The following is an 18107-nucleotide window of genomic DNA, read 5'->3' on the forward strand; positions in this document are numbered from 1 at the left end:
CTTAAAGACGACCCAATTTATCTGCAAAGAACAAAAACAAAACAGGAAAAATAAGTGACCCATTTCTACACGACGGGACTCAGTTGACGTAGGCATTCCCTCCTACCAAACCCTTCCGCGCCCCAATGACATGCTGGCAGCGGGACATCACTAGTTTGATAGTTTAATTTTAAGAATTACGCACAATTTCTATTGGTAATTATGGTATTGCGCAAAAAAAAACGGGCCATCTTGACACCGGTTATCCCACATGCACTCATGAGCGCAATACTTCAATAATTTGATACATTCGTGAGCACTTTTGGCAAAAGAAACACTGAGTTACTGAAAGTCAGTAACGAGCTGTACACTTAGAGTAAAGATACCAGCAAGCTACAAGCGGCGTGCCTCGATGCCGGCCTCGGCCACAACGCGGCAGGCCACCAGCGGCTCCCAACGAGCTACCATTGAGGCTACGAACCAGCGAACGAAGAATTTCATTGCGTGACTTTGTGTTTTTCAAGTTTCAAAGTCAAATGTTATTGCGAGAAGCATGCTGGACGAGCAAGAACACGTAGAATGCGCAGTCCTTGAGCATAAGCATGATGTGGTTACCACAAAGACCTGCTTACGCAAAGAGACGCAGGACACTGCCTGAATACCAGCCTGCTTATACCATAGCAGAAAAAAATGCAGAAATGCTACTAGGAGGCATGTAACACATAGATTTCGTAATATGGTGCCTTTTTTTATTCTTGAAACACTGAATTATGTTGAAACTGTGCCCGTATGGATTAAGGTTAAGCTGAATAATCGATCTATATACATTGGTGGTGTTTATAGGGCTGCGAGCTCTCCCATTAATGTACTTGAAAGTCTGAAAACGTTCATGGATATAAAGCTGCAGCCATATGTTAATTTTCTGTGAGACTACTACTTTCCAGAATTTGAGGGCAGTTGTCATTCACCTGGTGTAACAAATCACAAGCTCTGAACACAGCTTGAACTTTCCTTTTCCTTAAATTTATTACAGATTGCGAAAGATGATGCTAGTATTTACACACACGACTTGCTCTGTCCTCAATCTTGCCTTTGTTTCTTTTAAGTTGACTCCCTCCCTGCGTGGCTGGGAAGTTAGCGATGGTTTGTCGGATCTCAAGATGCTAATAAAACATTTCAATATGAATTCAAAGAGTGCCTTTTTTATTACTGCAAAAACTACTAAACGACTTGGCTACTGATTATGCTCGTACTCAGGTATGTCTTGAGGGGTCATTGCATATATTTATTGAGTTATATGAAGCAAAACCCGGTACTAACGTACTCTTGGAGTATTTCTCACAACCTGTCATGTTAAGTATCTAGCGGAATATTTCCAGACGCGTTAAGAAAAAAAAACAACACGAATCCCTAGGTAACTCGAGAAATTCTAGAAGGGAAGCGCAAACTAAAGCTACAGGCTATGGCTTCCTGCTCGGTAAGTTACAGGGTAAGGCTTGAGTTATTTAGCTGGACATGGAGTTTCGATTACAGAAGATACTTGTATCATCTTCATATAAGATAATACGCAATCTGCGTTCATTTCTCATTAGGCATCCCTACCTCCTTTCAGTCAATGAAGCAGCTTGCCGAAAATGTCACTGTGTATGAGTAATGTAGAACGGCATAACCCGGTATGAAGAGAAACTTCCGGGGGCGATCGTCTATTACCACCTTGAGATTCCTCTTTACAACAAGAAAAGAGTGGTTTGAGTATTATGGAGCATCCCAAAGCAACTCAGGCTATGAGAGACGCCGTAGTGAGGGGCTCCGGAAATGTTGACCACCTGGGGTTCTTTAACGTGCACTGACACATCGCCGAACACAAGAGGAGAGCACAACGTAAGGAGACAAACAGAGCGCTATTTAGTGATCGCATTCACAGCGGCCGTTGTGCCCCATCCCTTAGTCATCGTCTGGTGTGCGGAAATGAATGTTGAGGTGTTCAATGGGAAAGGGTAACTTTGCGCTCCTTTGAGCAACATTGCTAAAATGTTTGTCGTCATTATGAGGTCATCAATTGTAGCAGCAGAATGCAGGAGTCTCATTTTAATTAGAAATATGCAAGCTTAATTTCTGCAATAGAGGTCTGGAAAGACCTTACGAAACAAAATAGAACTTGCAGGCGAAACTACGCTCGTGACCAGAATAAATGCAGGTGCTGCAGTTAGGCCTTTTACATCGGGCCGCAGCATGTTTTTTTCTTGTTTTTTTAGTTGGCGCGAATTAGCAAGAGGTCCATGGTTCGGGCAACTATCCAAGCACGGAAAACCGGCATTGGAGGGGAAGGCGTGCTATTAGTTTATTTATGTTAATTTACGGTTGCGTGTAACTAAAGGAAACACTATCAACACTAGGCAACAGGCACACTTGAAGGCAGTAGACTGGACAGCCGCGACCGTAACTCAGTTGGTAGAGCACTGTTCGGGATATGCGTACGTCGCGTGTTGGGATCCTCGAGAAGATTGTCGTTAACCTGTTCTCTAGTTTGTCATAAATTACATTACGTTTAAAAAACTATTTAGTGACCGTCGGCGCATCAGTTCAATGCGTTAGCAGCCGAACATTCGTTATATCTGAGGTTAACACACTAAGTTCGTTGCAGGCGATGTACAGATACAGAAATTCGTTGTATCCGAGGTGGCATACATAGCCGAGGTAACACATGAATGTTCTCTATAGCCAAGGTGGCATACATGGTTCGTTACATTTTTGGAAGCACTCTGCATTTCTTGTTGTAGTATGGTAAGATCGACGAATGACCAAAAATGTTTTTAGTAGTAGTTACTTTCAATTGACAATAGTAAAGGCAAAGAAACCCGAAAAACTTATTTTATTCCTATCAATAAATGTTCATAACACACAACCGAATATTTAAGTTTTTCCGTTCCCAAATTTAATTCGCGATCAGCCTGTCAGAAGCAATGTCCTGACTGCTATGCTTTGCGGACTAAGTTATACTTGGAGCTATATTTACGCCCTTCCGCAGTGACAGCTACGAAATAAAATTTCTAAAAATATGTGCGGTGTGCAGCAGTTTGCTTTTATATCCGGAAGAAAGATTGCATGCAATTTCATCCTTGTTGACGGAGTTCGACGGAGTAAGGCTATTTTTAGAATGTGTTCTGGATCAATACTCCAATCGGTTCTGTAGTGTACTCACCGTCGGTGGGGCTTCGGGAATATTATAGGATTTTTCTTCGTGAAAGAAATCGAAAAGTACACAAAAAGGGACAAGCTGCAGTGCTGTTTCCCCTGCTTATATACTACACCGGTTCTTCAGGTTGATTTAATACTCAGGTAATCCTCCTAACATTCGCGTTACAGGGTTGTTAGACGGGTAAAAACGTATTTATCCTCCTGTTCCAGCCCCAGAGACGAGAGGTCCTAAACAATACTTCGATTTGAGCTAGTTGGTTGTAGCATGGCATGTTTACGCAAAAAGCGTAAAGTCCTGTCGTGTTGTGTGCGTTGAATTCGTCTTGTGGCGCCAGTACGCTTTTTACGTAAACATGTCAACTCCTAAACACTTATTTAGGGCTTCTGGAAATGGATTTCTCGATGTTATTTTGCACAAGTTCGCAGGAAGGCCCACGTCAGATTCTGGGGTGTGTTATTCCACCGTCTAAATCTCAGTCAGCTGCAGCGCGAAACAACAAATCATCCAATAAAACGTAAACGTTGATACTGATTTCTCGTGTCTACACGATTGATGATGGTTGTTCGGTGAATTCACTTGCAACCACCGCACAGGCCAGTGATAACCATTGTAGCAATCAACTAGGAACGCAAACAGCATGTTTCTCTACACAGTAACGTCAAGAGAAAGCTAGGACGTGATGACATTCAAATGAGATCATGTACCGATTCGTTAACGAGATATTTAATTATCTTTTAGTCCTCAGTCATTAAAGCTTCATTTACCGGCGCATGAAAGCGTCTTAACGTTACTAACGAAACAAGATGGGCTAGTTGGTGGTTTTGATTCAGTGGATAAAATATGGGTTACTGGCGCTAAAAAGATGAGCAACAGAGAAAAGATATTGACGGGACACTCGCTAGGCATCAACTGATGCTTATTAGATATGCAGGTGAGAGACACACAATGCGCATCTACGCATGCTCGAGAAAAAACGAAAGTTTCCCATAACAGCTGCATCACCGCAACCGCTGATACACAGGACAAACAAAACCAAAATATACAACACTATAAAAGCGCGTGCTTATTGCCAGGTAAGCCAGTATTTTTTTTGTCGCGAGGGCTATTGAAGGGATGCTCGCGTACTCGCCTCGTGCATTTTCAATACAAAAAGCCTTAAATATATCTCTGCATACCTGCTTGCCGAGCCGCTTCAGTACTCGATTGCTGTGATGATGATGTCCTCAGGCTTAATGGAAAGAGGTGCGCAGATTTCCTCTCTGTCCGATACGTCTTTCTTTGTTCTGGGGCACTTCGGCTCTCTAAAGTGCTGCAAGCCCTATTGAAAAAACTCTGCGTGAGTTTGCACGAGAACAGTGATTTTTGTACGATCACGTTCATTTTGCACATGAATGCGCAGAAAGTGTGCGTTACCTGTACGCATTCTGTGCGTCCTGTGTGTACATATGCGCGTACTGTGAGCTGATAGACGTTCACGTACACTCTTTGCGTGTAAGAAATCGTGGACTCTCGTGGAGAACTCTCTGCACGTGGACATTTGCGTGCTGAGAGGGGGCTTGCCGAAGCTGTGCGTGCTTATGTGCATACTGAGCAAGCTCAGTGAGGCTGCGTGTGGCCATGTGTGCGTTTGCTTGCTTAGTAGCAACTTGTCGAGGCTGTAAAGGCTCATTTAGGGTGAAAGCAAACAAAGTTCGAGCATTCAGTTAATGATTACTTCTCAATAATGAGCAATAAGCTCACGTTTTGCTTTTTTATAATTTTCGTCTTGGCGTAAGCACCCATTAATCATTTTCAACTTCAGCAAACAAATAACCAAAAAATTATCTTTTAGTGCAAAATGGTTCCCTTCGATACTGCAGGGACCTGTACATGACAACATGCACACTGAGCAAGAACTTGTCAACATTGCAAGTTCATTGTAAAATAATGTAAAAAAACAAGCTGCTAATGACTCTTACAGCATCCTTCAGTTCTTCCTTTAACCAATTCTGAAAGTTACAGATATCTTATAGATGCATGATGAAAGCCATCCAGAGCACTTATGTCGTTGCCCGTCATGCAGACAGCCATATTTCGAAATCAGAAGCAACACAACCATTTGTTGCTTGCACTCGAAAGGAGTCAATCAATGGAATAACTCTGAAAGGGCAACAGTGTTTGTTAGGTGCAACAAACAAGCTTGGGGATATAATCAGGTTCAATCAAGCATGACGTGCAGAAAGCGAATTGTGAGCTGTAACAGGAATGTTACGAGGCAATTTCCAAAACCATTTCCAAAGCAATTTCCAAAGTAATTAGCATAAATTTACATACACGTAAAAAGGCCATGTAAGCCTACACGAAAAGACAGTTTTGAATTCACAGTTGGTGTCAAAAGTTCAGAAATTAGTGCCCTCTCTCAATTTCAGTGACAAATCACAGATCGATTAATTAATTCCCAGTATGGCTCCAGAACAAATCCAATGAATCTCAAATGTGCGAAGTATATATACCACACATGTTGCCTGATTAGCACCAGCATTGCATGATGCATGACGAAGTATCACACTCTTCATTCTTCTTCAATCTGTTTTGAAATTTGCACTACCACAAAGACCATCTGGATGGACTATGATTCCATCATATTGCTGAGAGTCACATTTGGAGACCAAGAGCAACACAACAGTGTGCTGCACATGAGTGGATATAATGCACTGGGACAACTGTGCACAGTAAGGAACGCTTGTAAGGCGTCAGGTATTTGCTTGGGGAATGTAATCGAGTTCAGTCATGTTTCATGTGTAGAAAGGAAGATAAAAGTTGTAGCAGAACTATGAAATCCAACATCCAATACTGAACTTCCCCAGGTGATCTACACACACATAAAAAGCACGAAAGGATAAGCTCAGCGGTACTGTTAAGTTTGATGCCCTTTGAGGTTTGACTTGCGCGTCTGTATGCAACCATCAGATACCATTTTGAAGTTACCAGAATGCCCAAAACAACTTTGTTGAACTGTTCTACTCTAAACTGAAATACTTTTCCTTAAAACATTTTTTTTGCGACATGCTGTGTAGCTAATTATAAAATAAAGAAAAGAAGCTGATAAAATTTTCTCATCTCAAACGTACTGATAAGTACACAAATCTGAGTGCTTTCAAGAGAGGTGACGCACCCGGTATTCAGTGTCCAGAAGCATACATAATGCTGCAGAATCCTATAGCAAGAAAATTTCTTTTAGTTGACAGATGGCTATGTCTGGTTACAAAGTCAATACCAAGTAAGGCGCATATCCTAACCTGCAATTACATGAAGCTGCACGTGCTTCATAGGCTGTAACTCCGCCAATAACTGCTACATATTTCCCACCTCTAGCACGAGTGCGGAATCAATACACAGCATGGAAACAGCAGTTTTGTTGCTTTAGCTTCTTTACTATGCTGTTTAGGCAAGAGACGAGTTGAAATATTTGCATGGGCAGTTCTCGATTGAAGTAACGTAAAAAACATCCGCACTCCTTTCTGCTGAAGCGACTGGTGGACCACTTTTGCATGTCGCATCTCGTATGACTTGCTAAGGGTCCAGACTGACACACGCACTTCGTCAAACCTTCACACAAAACACTCTTCGCTTTTGCTATAAGCTCCGGCCACAGGCAGTAAGTGTCCCGTCACCGTTCACATCGCAAAAGAAGGCAGCGCTCGCAGGCGGTCAGTTTGAGCTGACAGCGACAGGCGTTGCAGGCACACCGCCGACTAAGTTTCCAAGGAAGCCACACTGTAGAAGGGCGCCGTCTTGTAATCGAAACACACCACAGAAACAATGGCCACTGTCGCTGCTTATGAGCCAGGCATTTTTGCAACGAAGTTAGCAGTGCAATAGGCCGAAAGGTTTGACTCATCAAACGACGGCACCGCACTGCTGACCTCATTATCGTTGTCGACCAGACATCCATAGCACATATGCCCCGACGGATCGCTTAATTGGGAGCTGCTACTACTCTTGGATGAGAGCGCGCCCACCGGCAGCACACACCGGTAATCCTTCTTCTTTTGCGATTCCAGCACAGTAACAGCGGCGCGCAAGACCGCCCAGCAGCAGCACGAGAAAACAAGCGAAGCTCACGGCGGTGATCTCAGAAACCATGCAGCATGTCGCAACGTTGGCATGTCGGATAGGCTTTGGATTTGACGCGCTAGACCATGCCCACTCACGCACGCACGCACGCACGCACGCACGAATGTACCGACACGCATATTAATGCGTCCATGCGTCACAAATTTCTCAAGTTTTTAATGCTAATATGTGCACAAGAACTTAATTATTTTTGTAACGAAAGTTTAATTTGGTTTTAGTCCTTTGCTATCGCACTGCCCAAAAGCATAGAGCCCGAAAGAGACGACCTGGAGGATTGCCTGGAGGCGATGCCTTTCTAAACGGGCCGAAGGAAGCCGGAACTGGCCGAAGCGCTAGCCAACGAACGCAGCGTCTGGGGAGGGACAGCATGGCGGTCATCGTTACTACGTTTTTCGTGGTCCTTTGTGGTGCCGAGGGCATGAACCATCGCTGGCATCAGCATTTGTCACTCTTCCGATATGTGATGTGCCGACAGCAGTGAAATTCGCTGGTGCGATGTACGAAAACGTGGTAAGGTGCTGAGTAAACCTGTGTTTATAGCGTGCGTCAGCGGGCTCGACGGATAGCGCGTCGTCCTTTGCGCGCCTTCACTGGAAACGCTATGCTGACGGTGGGGCTCATTTCCTCCATGGCGGAGCAGCTGGTGGGAGACCACTACCCGGGTGACATCTCACATCTTGGGGGTAAGTTAATTTTCTTCGAACCTGTTCATTATTTCAAAGCCTTTGCGCACAACTGGCCACGTCAACACAGCTAGTACAGAGACGCGAAGACGCAGTGCCTATCGCGGCAGCACGCAGCGCTGAAAGGTTGTTTGCTGGCGGCACACGGGCATGAATGCGCGTGTAGTGTCAGTGGTCACACGGTCATGGTCAGTATGCCATGCAAATATGCACAGCTGATCCGATCGCGGGGTGCACGATATCGGCGCCGTACTGCCGCCGTACTGCCATTCATCTCTCGCCGGGAATGGAATATGTGCCCACCAATAGATCTTCGGCCCGGGCTTTACATTCTCGCCGCATGTTACGCTGTAATTGAAGTAACAGCGCTCGAGCAGTTTAACTACGTAGACTGCGATTCAGCTGTATGCGTTAGGATTGAGCTTCCTCCTCTTTCACTTGTATTTCACTTGTACTTTTATAAATTGTGTATTTAAGGTACGAAGCTCCATATGATCCAGCTGCATTCGTACTTATAGCCGAGCCAGTGTAGTCGAGCCTTGAATAGCAGAACGGTGAGATAAAAACAAATTGCTCTGAAGTTTTTCGCCTCTATTTTGGCATTCGCTTTTTCATACTTTGGCTCGGAGCTGAAATGGTACAAACAACTGCAAAATGCACACAGGTGCCCTAGCTCCATTTGCCCTAAATCCCGAAGTTGCAGTGAAATTTAAGGGTAATTGAGCCTTTAATATGTACGAAGAATAAACTTGATTGTTTCATGATTATAACCAATGGCGCAAATAAATCTGACTGACTTAAATATGCTTAGGTACCTCTCCAATACCTTATTTGATGTTAAAGGAAAAAGTGTGGTTTTTCTGCAATTGGCACTATTAATTCATCATACCTGTGAGAATGTGAAATCAGTGCTAATCATGCCAGATTTCAAATTGAGGGACGCATGCAAAATTTGAAGCAAACCAGCCTTCTACTGAAAATATCGTTCTGCGGTGGGTCTGTTCTTTTGAATGGTGGCATGTATTGTAGAAACGATGCTGGATATCGATATGCAAGTGATGTCTTGTCTGAGGCTAGCTTGTGAATGACTGCCGTGGTTATGAATTTCTTGTTGCCTGCCCCACTTCGAAATGTGGTTAAACAGTCGTGTTCCATTCTGCGACCGGCTCCTTTTTGTGCCTTGCATTTTGCCTTACATGCTTGATTCTAGTCCATTTTTTGCACTGTGCTGCTGTTAAATGTGTCTTTTTACCTTGCAGCAATCTCCACATAGCTTTACCAGCAATGCCTCTTCCAAGCTGTCCAGTATAGCTGTGCCAGCCTTTCACTTGGTGCTAGGATGCCCAGCAAGCAAGCAGGCTTTTGAGGTAAACACTGAAGACATCTTCCGACACAAGTAGCTTTTATTTTCCTAGTCCACTGCTACTTGTGTGACCCCTCGTTATGTTGATTTTGGCAAGTTAGGTTGCCTAATAAGGGCTCTCTTTTGTTTTTCACCTGCTGCTGTGGCCTACTGCATTGGTGCTCGGCTACTGAGCCCAAAGACGCGGGATTGAATTGTGGTGGCTTCGTTTCGACAAGGCGAAATGCATATTTGCTCGTGTGTTATGCAATGTCAGTGCATGTTAAAGAATCTTTGGTGGTCGAAATTTATGCACAGCCCTCCTCTATGAATGGAGCTATTGTTCAACTTTGAGGCATTAAAGGGACACTGATGGCAAGCTGAAGTTGACCTGTGATGATGAAGTTCCGCATCCTAACCACAAAGACGACACTTTTTCTGAAAGTGGAGCTTTATAAGCCAGAGAAAGCAAAACATACAATTTTCATCAGCACCGGCTGATTTCGGAAGTAAATTGTGAAGCGCTGACTCCGTTTTTTTTTGGCACAGATTCCAGAGGCTAGGCTGAACTGCCATTCACCTCAGAACGGTTATCATGGAGTCCTTTGTGTAGACTTCATGAGTTCAAATCGAGTGGCGGGAAAATTTTTAAATGTAATTTTAAATGTAATGTAATTTAAATGGCCTTTGCGCTGCTGTTAAAAACCGGGATAGCAGTATGGTATCCCATAAAACTAGGTTCAGGACTTGCAGGAAAGTGGTTTATCACATTCCGCTAGCTTGTGCAAGAAACTACTTCAGGGATATGTGCAGGTGTCTTTAATGTGTTCCTGAGTGAGCACTAACTCGTTAGGGGGAAGGCAGCTTCTAATCTGGCACTACAGTGCCAATGTCGTGAATGTAAATCATAAGATGACCCATCAGTGTGTACGCCTGATTTCTGTGACACTTCAGTGGTGTATAGAAGTGGTAAACAAATCTGTAAGGTATTTGATGCATATCTCCAAGGCAACGGCTGTATGAGTAGCGAAGCCATTAGTCAATCTTCAACAGAAAGAATTTTCTCTTTTAGATGACGTGCTTGTATATCAGTGACAGTTATTTGTTGTCCTGCCTTTCGCTGGTGTGGGTTATGTGTGGCGCATCTTCATGCGAGCCTTCTTTTCCTTTACAAAAAATTCAATTGATAGTCCAACCCGTTTTCTTCTCTTTTCCTGTGTTGCATCTTTTGGCTGGTTTTAAATCTGTAACTGAGCTCAGACTGTGATAATTACAGCCGGTAAACAGGGCTACTGAATGTGAGCTTGGCATACATGCGTACTGTATGTGTGAAAGTGCAGTTTACAATATTCAGAAATGCTTGACAGCCTGACAAGAATCTAAAATTTTGTTGGAATTCCTATTTGTTCTCTGTTCAAGTGTCGAGAGTTTTTCCGCTTCATCGCGTGATTAGAGCCACTTTGGTACTTAAGCTAAAATCTTTTTCTTTAGCCTGCATGTTTCTCACTTTTGGGACAGAAACGTGGAGGCTAATGAAGAGAGTTCAGCTTAAAAGAGTATAGACACCTAATCTTGGTGGCATGTTTTCTTCTCTATAGTGATGCGGAAGACACTACTATGCATGAATCACCATCTGGTATTCGCGTGAGACCGCTAAATAATTTATAATCAACTTTTTCTGCCATCCTGTTTCGGTGAACAATTTGACTATGGCTATGACATCAAAGAGAGGTTATAGGTCACGTGAGGCGTGGAAAAACTGCACTTATAATCGCTGCTTCATCATTTTAATTCGCTACAGCGCTGACGCCAGCATTCCTTAAGAGCCAGAAGTACCAATTGTATTGCAGTTTTTCATGCCTCACATGACCAATAACCTCGCTTTGACGTCACAGCCATCATTCAGCTGTCGAAACCGAAACAAATACAGCAGGAGAAAGAAATTTGATTATAAATTATTTAGCGGTCATAGGAGGATGCCATGTGGTAATCCGTGTATAATACTTTATGCCTTATTACAAAGAAAAAAACACGTGCCAAACGATAAGGACAGCAAAGTGAGCTATGGAAAGAAAAATGATAAGTCTAACATTAAGAGACCAAAAGGGGGCGGAGTGGGTGAGGGAACAAACGCGGGTTAATGACATGCTACTTGAAATTAAGAGGAAGAAATGGGCCTGGGCGAGGCTTGTAATGGGAAGGCAACATAACCGCTGGTCCTTAAGGGTAATGGAGTGGATTCCAAAAGAATGCAAGCATAGCAGGGGGCGGCAGAAAGTTAGATGGGCGGATGAGATTAAGAAGTTCGCGGGGATATGGTGGCCACACCTAGCAAAGGACAGGGTTAATGTGGAGACATGGGTGAGTCCTTTGCCCTGCAGTGGGCCTAGTCAGGCTGATGATGATGGTATGTGTCGCACCTGCTGCTTCGTGCTATCAGCTGGCCCATGCTTGGCCGACCAGACTAGCCAAATTTGTGATGTGGGTTTTCTATTGCACCTGCATTTGTGTACACAGAGGACTTGAATGGTAGCAGGCGATGCTGTGCATGTGTTCACGCCACAGCACACATGACCCACACTGAAAGCTTCTCTGCCTTTAGTAAGACAGCTGCATCAGTCTGGGGCATAACGTATCCCAGTGCTAGAGTATGAGTAAATTGCTCTGGAATTTTAATCTGTTATCAGGTAGCATAGCGCAAAAGAAGGCTAGCGCGGCTGCCTAATATTCTCTTGGGCAGCTGTGTTGGATTTTCAGTGCCTGTTAGTGTAATCTGTGAAAGTTCACTGTAACCCATTCGTTTCATTGTAAATTAGGAAGTCCTTAGAGCCCTGTACTTTTTAATGATAATAACAAGGTAATGCAGTAATTCAATTGTACCTGTTCTCTTTCAACACAGTAAAGTGCTGCTGGGTCGAGATCACAGTTTTACTTTGTAGGTGTGCTCAGGCTGTCATCATCATCATCATCAGCAGCAGCAGCCTGACTACACCCACTGCAGGGCAAAGCCTCTCCAATGTCTCTCCAATTAACCCTGTCCTTTGCCACTTGCGGCCACTGTATCCCCACAAACTTCTTAATCTCATCCACCCACCGTTTTTTCCTGTGTGTGTGTCTTTTCGCCATTCTGAAATTCTATCATACAAATGGATTGATGCATGTAGTGTCAGGTGCGTAATGTGATACCACCAGCTCACCCCAAGCTGTGCTCAGATTTGCCTCATTGCTGCAGGAGCAATAAGGCAGGCTTGAGGCTGAGTGGTGCAAAAACATGATTTTTCAAGAATGTCTTTGTGGAAATTGCAATTAATCATGTGAATTTGCTTTCATTTTAGGAGCTGCACACAAGCTGTGCGCCTTTCCATGCTGATCATGCTGGCCAGGTACGCTTATGGTTACATTACTAGGTTGTTTTCATAATGGCAGTTGTGGATTTCTGTGTGGTTTTAAAACATAAATTGTATAAGTATTTGGCCTGCCACAAACATATAGTGGTGCATTCAAGGCCAGTGTTACAAAGGGATGTTTTGATTGCTGCAAGAACTTGAAGGCCCCTGTGTGGTCACTGTGGAAGGCCCCCTCCCTACTTAGGAATTGCTATTTGGGTTACTCAGTCAATTGGCAGAGGAATAGTGTATAGAGATAAGAGATGGAAGAATGCTTCCAACTAAAGAAAAAAATCCAGCAAGCAGTCATAGAAGCAGAAGTACAAAAATGGCAAGGCTTTCTCTAATTTACATAGAATCTTTTTCACTTAGACTTCTTATTGCATACAACGGCTAATGCTTGGCTTACACACATATTTTCTTTAGGTATGCTGTAGGTCTCACATTCTTGTATGATATGGTCACGGTGCCAAAAAATGATGGTGTTGTTAGAAAACTCGGAATATAGAGGAATTTTATTGCTGACCTTATGGAGAACTATGGTAGCTGTGCAGTCGTTATAAATATCTTCCAATATTTTCACATAACACTCTTCTACACCTTGATTCCACAATGCCTGCATGACAGCTGTGGTTCCACCGAGTCAATTGCTGTCTGGTAGTCAATGAAGGCTATATATTGGGGTTGGTTATATTCTGCCGATTTCTCTATCACCTGATTGATTGCATGAATGTGGTCTCTTGTTGAGTATCCTTTACGAAAGCCTGCCTGATCATTTGGTTGATTGAATTCGAAGGTTGTCCTGACTCTATTAGTGATTACCTTAGTAAATACCTTGTAGACAATGGATAGTAAGCTGATCGGTCTGTAAATCTTCAAGTCCTTGACATCTTCTTTCTTATGAATTAAAATAATGTTCGCATTCTTCCAAGCTCCTGATACGCTCGTGGTCACGAGGCAAGCGTGTACAGGGTGGCTAGTTTCTCTAGCACAATCTCTCCTCCGTCCTTCAACAAATCTGCTGTTACCTGATCCTCACCAGCTGCTTTACCCCTTTGCATTGCTCCTGAGGCTTTCTTTACTTCCTCCCTCGTTACTGGCGGGATGTCCCATTGCTATGCTCTACTGCCTCTCTCCGTAACGTTCTGGTTACATTCACTACTGTAGAGATTTGTGCAGAACTCTTCGGCTACTTTAACTATCTTATCCATATTGCTTATGACATTGCCCTCTTTGTCTTTTAGCGCATACATCTGGTTTTTACCTCTGATTAGTTTTCTCTTCACTGATTTTAGGCTACCTCCATGCTTTAGAGCATGCTAGGTTTTCTCCATGTTAAACTTTCTTATGTTGGCTACCTTGCACTTATAAATAACTTCGATAGCTCTCCTAGTTCTATTCTATCTCTGAAGTTAGACGTCCTCATGCTTTGGCGTTTCTTCATCAGACCTTTCGTCTCCTGAGATACCTTGCAGGTATCCTCCCAAATGATCTGACCACCTACTTCTGCAGCACGCTCCAATGAATTTAAATATGTATTTAAAGATGACAGTTGAGGTGGGAGATTGAGCTTTGAGATTTGCACTTCAACTCGGGAGTTATGCCACTGCTACACAGAATACTTGATCGCCGTAGAGATATTTCATCATCTCGCACCAAGCTGCTGTGGCGCCACTGTCACAGTTCATAATTTTGCTGGGAAGCTGTTGTAGCGCTCACACAGTTTTGAAAAGGTGGTATTCATTGTTTTTGTGCTATTGGCAACAGTGATAATATGCTTGCTGCAGTGTTTTGTGGCTAGCCTTCTTTTTTTTAGTGAAATAAGTTGTAAATTTCATGTTGAGTATTCTTTCAGCGATTAAATTGCTTTGATTTTATTGCTTAGTGTATAGTTGCGAGTGCTCCATGTCTGAGTGCAAATTTCTACCACTGAAAAGCCTTCAAAATCTTAACAGATGTCCACACTGTTCTAGGGACTCAGTGGCTATTGGAAATGCCCATTTAGCTGTATTCAAGTGCCACTGAGTTAATAGCCATTTGAAAGCCTTCAAAATGCCTGTGTGACACGGTTATTAGATTTTGTGCAGGTTTGATGCTGAGCAGTCTGCGTGCTTGAGTCGGGTTTTCCAGTGTCTGTATTTCAAACCTGAAACTTTTCGAAATCATCGTTAGTTCATTAATGGAAGAAGTACTTGTGCCCTTTTCTGGAATTTCCAGAAAACAGATTAACTGAATTTTTTTGCATATACTCCTACCTTTTTGCAGGTGCTGCATAGTGAGAACCTGTATCAAGACGCCAACCTGCTGGACTTGGAGAAACTGAAGAAATTGTTTAGCCACTGTGTGGCACCCATCATGAGGGATGTGGCATTAATAAAGCCAGTTAAGGTGACCTTATCTATGTCCTTTTGCAAGCATGCTACACACATGAGAGCCATCCCACGAAGCACCGTTTCTGCAAAGCTTGTTATCTCACAACATGCATGCTGAATGAGGCAGTGACAGACAGATGAGGAGGCCTTAATGCAGTACATTAGCGTACCGTGTTGAGCAGCGATGTAGGAGCCTTGCAGCCATGCAAGGTATTATCGGCATCATGATGGTAACTCCATTAGACACTGTCTAGTGCTCTGTGAGCCAGACTCGGCTCTTGAACATTTTGGGACTCACCCTTGGCTCTCAGACATTCTGGAAGCCTCACCCGGCTTGCGCATATTACGTGAGGATGTCTCCTGCTGTACGAGCCTTACGCGGCTTGCGCAGTTATGTGAGAGATGTCTCGCGTTTGCGAGCTTGCTCAGCTTGCGCAAATTATGTGAAATATGTCTCGCGTTTGCGAGCTTGCTCAGCTTGCGCAAATTATGTGAAATATGTCTCGCGTTCTGCGACCTCGTTCAATCGTCGCATTTTGCGTGGCAATAAACACGCAAAGATAGGCACGCAGAATTCACGCTCAATATTTTCAATAGGGAGGCGAAAGCGTGTCCTGGCGCACTCTTTGGTTTTATTTTCTCATAATTTATTTTATTTTTACCCATGTTTCTTTTATTTTTATTTTTATTTTATGCTTTTTATTTGTGTTTCTCTTCTTATTGTTATTTTTATTTCTTTTATCTTTTTTTTGAAACCCATGCATTCAATAGATGCGCCTATATTCATGCTCAAACCCCTAGATTTCGCGGCGGACATTCTATCCGTTTACCAGACGCTCGGCATTCCTGTTTTATCATCTTCTGAAGCAGTGCCTTTAGCTCTTTCCTGTTGTTTCGCCTCATGATGTATACAGGTAGCTCTTTCTATTGCTTTTAATTTTAATGTTTCTTTAGTGAGCTCCCACTGCTGCCATATTCTCATATTTCTATCCCATATTTCAGAGTTCGGTTATAAAATTCATACTGAAGTAGCATGTCATTTAACTTCCACATTTCCCACAAAAACTGTTTCCATTCTCAACGATCCCTATGCTGCATTGAACTAAACAATGCTCAGAAAATGATACCGGCACTACTTCATAACTAATGAACTGAGGTACGGTAAGTACAGATGCATAAATGCGACCTAGCCGTGCATGACTTCAGTCCTCGAATCGTGTGCACATTACAGCACGCGCTCCTTCGAGACACTCTTCCTCATCCTCTACGTTGCAGTTCTCGATCATTTGAAACATCACTTCAGTGCTTTTATCTCGGAAACCGCGTACGCTTGTCTTATCGCGCCCGCTACCGACACAGTTGTGATCGCCCGTAACAGTGAGCTTTCTGTCCGTGCGAAGCCGGTTTTCGACATTTTCAAAAAATGCGTCTCGGCCATCAACCGCATTAGGCCGTTGATTAGGCGCGTACAAGCAAACAATTCTCCAGCCGGTGTCGCTCAGCGAAAAAGCGACCCATATCGACACGACATGCACGAATGATGACCGTGTACCTCTAGCCCCGGCAACTTATTAACAAAAAGAACACAACCAGCCGATGTGCCCACAGCATCGCTAACGACGGCAAAATACCTAGACGTGAAGCGTCGCATCATGCTCCCGGTCTCTTCTTCGCCGTCAACTTTAGTCTCCTGAACAGCCAGTACATCAATATATTGCTCCGTTATAAGTCGGCACAGCTGGCTTTGTTTTCTTTTACCTGCCAGACCTCTAACGTTTAGGGTGGCGACTTTGAACGGCGATGCAGAGGCCATTTTTACATAGGAAGAAGAGACCGAAAGCACGGTGCTTACCGCCTGCGTCTAGCATGTCGCTAGACTTTGCCTTCGCCGCCGGTATCATCCGGCGCGAGCACTTGCCCATGGTTAGGAGGCGCCTTGTCGCCGCCACGCTTGTCAAACGGAACCTTTGGACGCCGCCGTAGACTGGATCGTCGTGCTTGAGGCGCTTTTGCACGTGGTTCCTCGACACTGGGCTCTGCTGACTTGCCCCCGTCGGGCTTGGTCTGGGCCTGCGGATGCTTCGTCGGGGTAGTGACGCCGGTAGTCATGCGGGCGTCGGCCTTCTCGTCCTGGTCCTCGCTGGCCGCCTTTGATTCCACGTCCACGGGCACTGGCGGGCTGGTTACATCTTCTGGCACCTCCAGACGCGTCAAAGATGGGTCGCTAGTTGGCGACCCGCTCGCCTGTGCGACCGTCGTGTCGGCGTTGCTCCTCGCAACAGCTGGCGGAACCCCCACCCCCTCGATTTTGCCCGCGTTGTCAGCACCGCTCGCTGCTTCCTCCGCTTCAACTAGGTCCATGAGTTCTGCGGAGTAGCTCGCCGCTACGCACCCGGTAGCCAACGCGTAGGTGCGAACGCAGTCAGCCTACGAGTGGCCATAGCGCCGGCACTTCGAGCACCTGGGCTCCTTGCAATCGCAGCGAACGTGCCCCGTGCCGCCGCAGCGCAGACACTGCATCGGCCGCCCGGGGCTCCACCACGACAGCCAACTCGCCAGCGACTCTAACCTGCTGGGGCAGGTCGCCCAGCTTCATGCCTGGATTTATCTTTAGGAGCACGGTCCTCGTGGTGGACCCCTTCTCTTTCATACCGGCGACGCGCCAACGCTCCTGGGTGGCCTCGGTAACATTGCCGAACGCCGCGAATGCCGTGCGCATGTCCTCGTCGGTGACGCCGTGTTGCATCCAGTACAGGCGCAACTTTACTTGGTGGTCTTCCAGGGTCGAAGACGATGAAGAGGCGTCCCTTCACGTCGAGCTCCTTCAAGGCGGCCAGTTTCTTTGCGGCATCCGCACTAATGAACGTAACCGCCCACACGTGGTTTATCTGGTATACGCCCCCAACGCCACAACATCGGGGAGCGCACCAACGTTGGCTAGGGCATCTCGGAAGTCCTAGAACCTGTAGGGTCTCACACGCACGTCAACGTGCAGGAACAACGTATTTAAAACGACACGACCGGTGGGCA

At 44.8% G+C, this 18107-nt stretch overlaps 1 protein-coding gene across 1 annotated transcript; it reads left to right on the forward strand.

Moving 5' to 3' along the window:
• The first annotated feature begins 9107 nt into the window (after positions 1-9107).
• LOC149339029 (uncharacterized) lies at positions 9108-15253 on the forward strand. Its single transcript, XM_089547857.1, has 3 exons — positions 9108-9344; positions 12655-12702; positions 14971-15253. Exons 1-3 carry the CDS (start codon positions 9216-9218, stop codon positions 15193-15195), a joined length of 402 nt encoding a protein of 133 aa, XP_089403983.1. The 5' UTR covers positions 9108-9215; the 3' UTR covers positions 15196-15253.
• The last annotated feature ends 2854 nt before the right edge of the window (positions 15254-18107 follow it).

Source organism: Amblyomma mixtum, chromosome 6 (genome assembly GCF_055824585.1).
Source record: "Amblyomma mixtum isolate Tamu chromosome 6, ASM5582458v1, whole genome shotgun sequence".
Taxonomy (NCBI): domain Eukaryota; kingdom Metazoa; phylum Arthropoda; class Arachnida; order Ixodida; family Ixodidae; genus Amblyomma; species Amblyomma mixtum.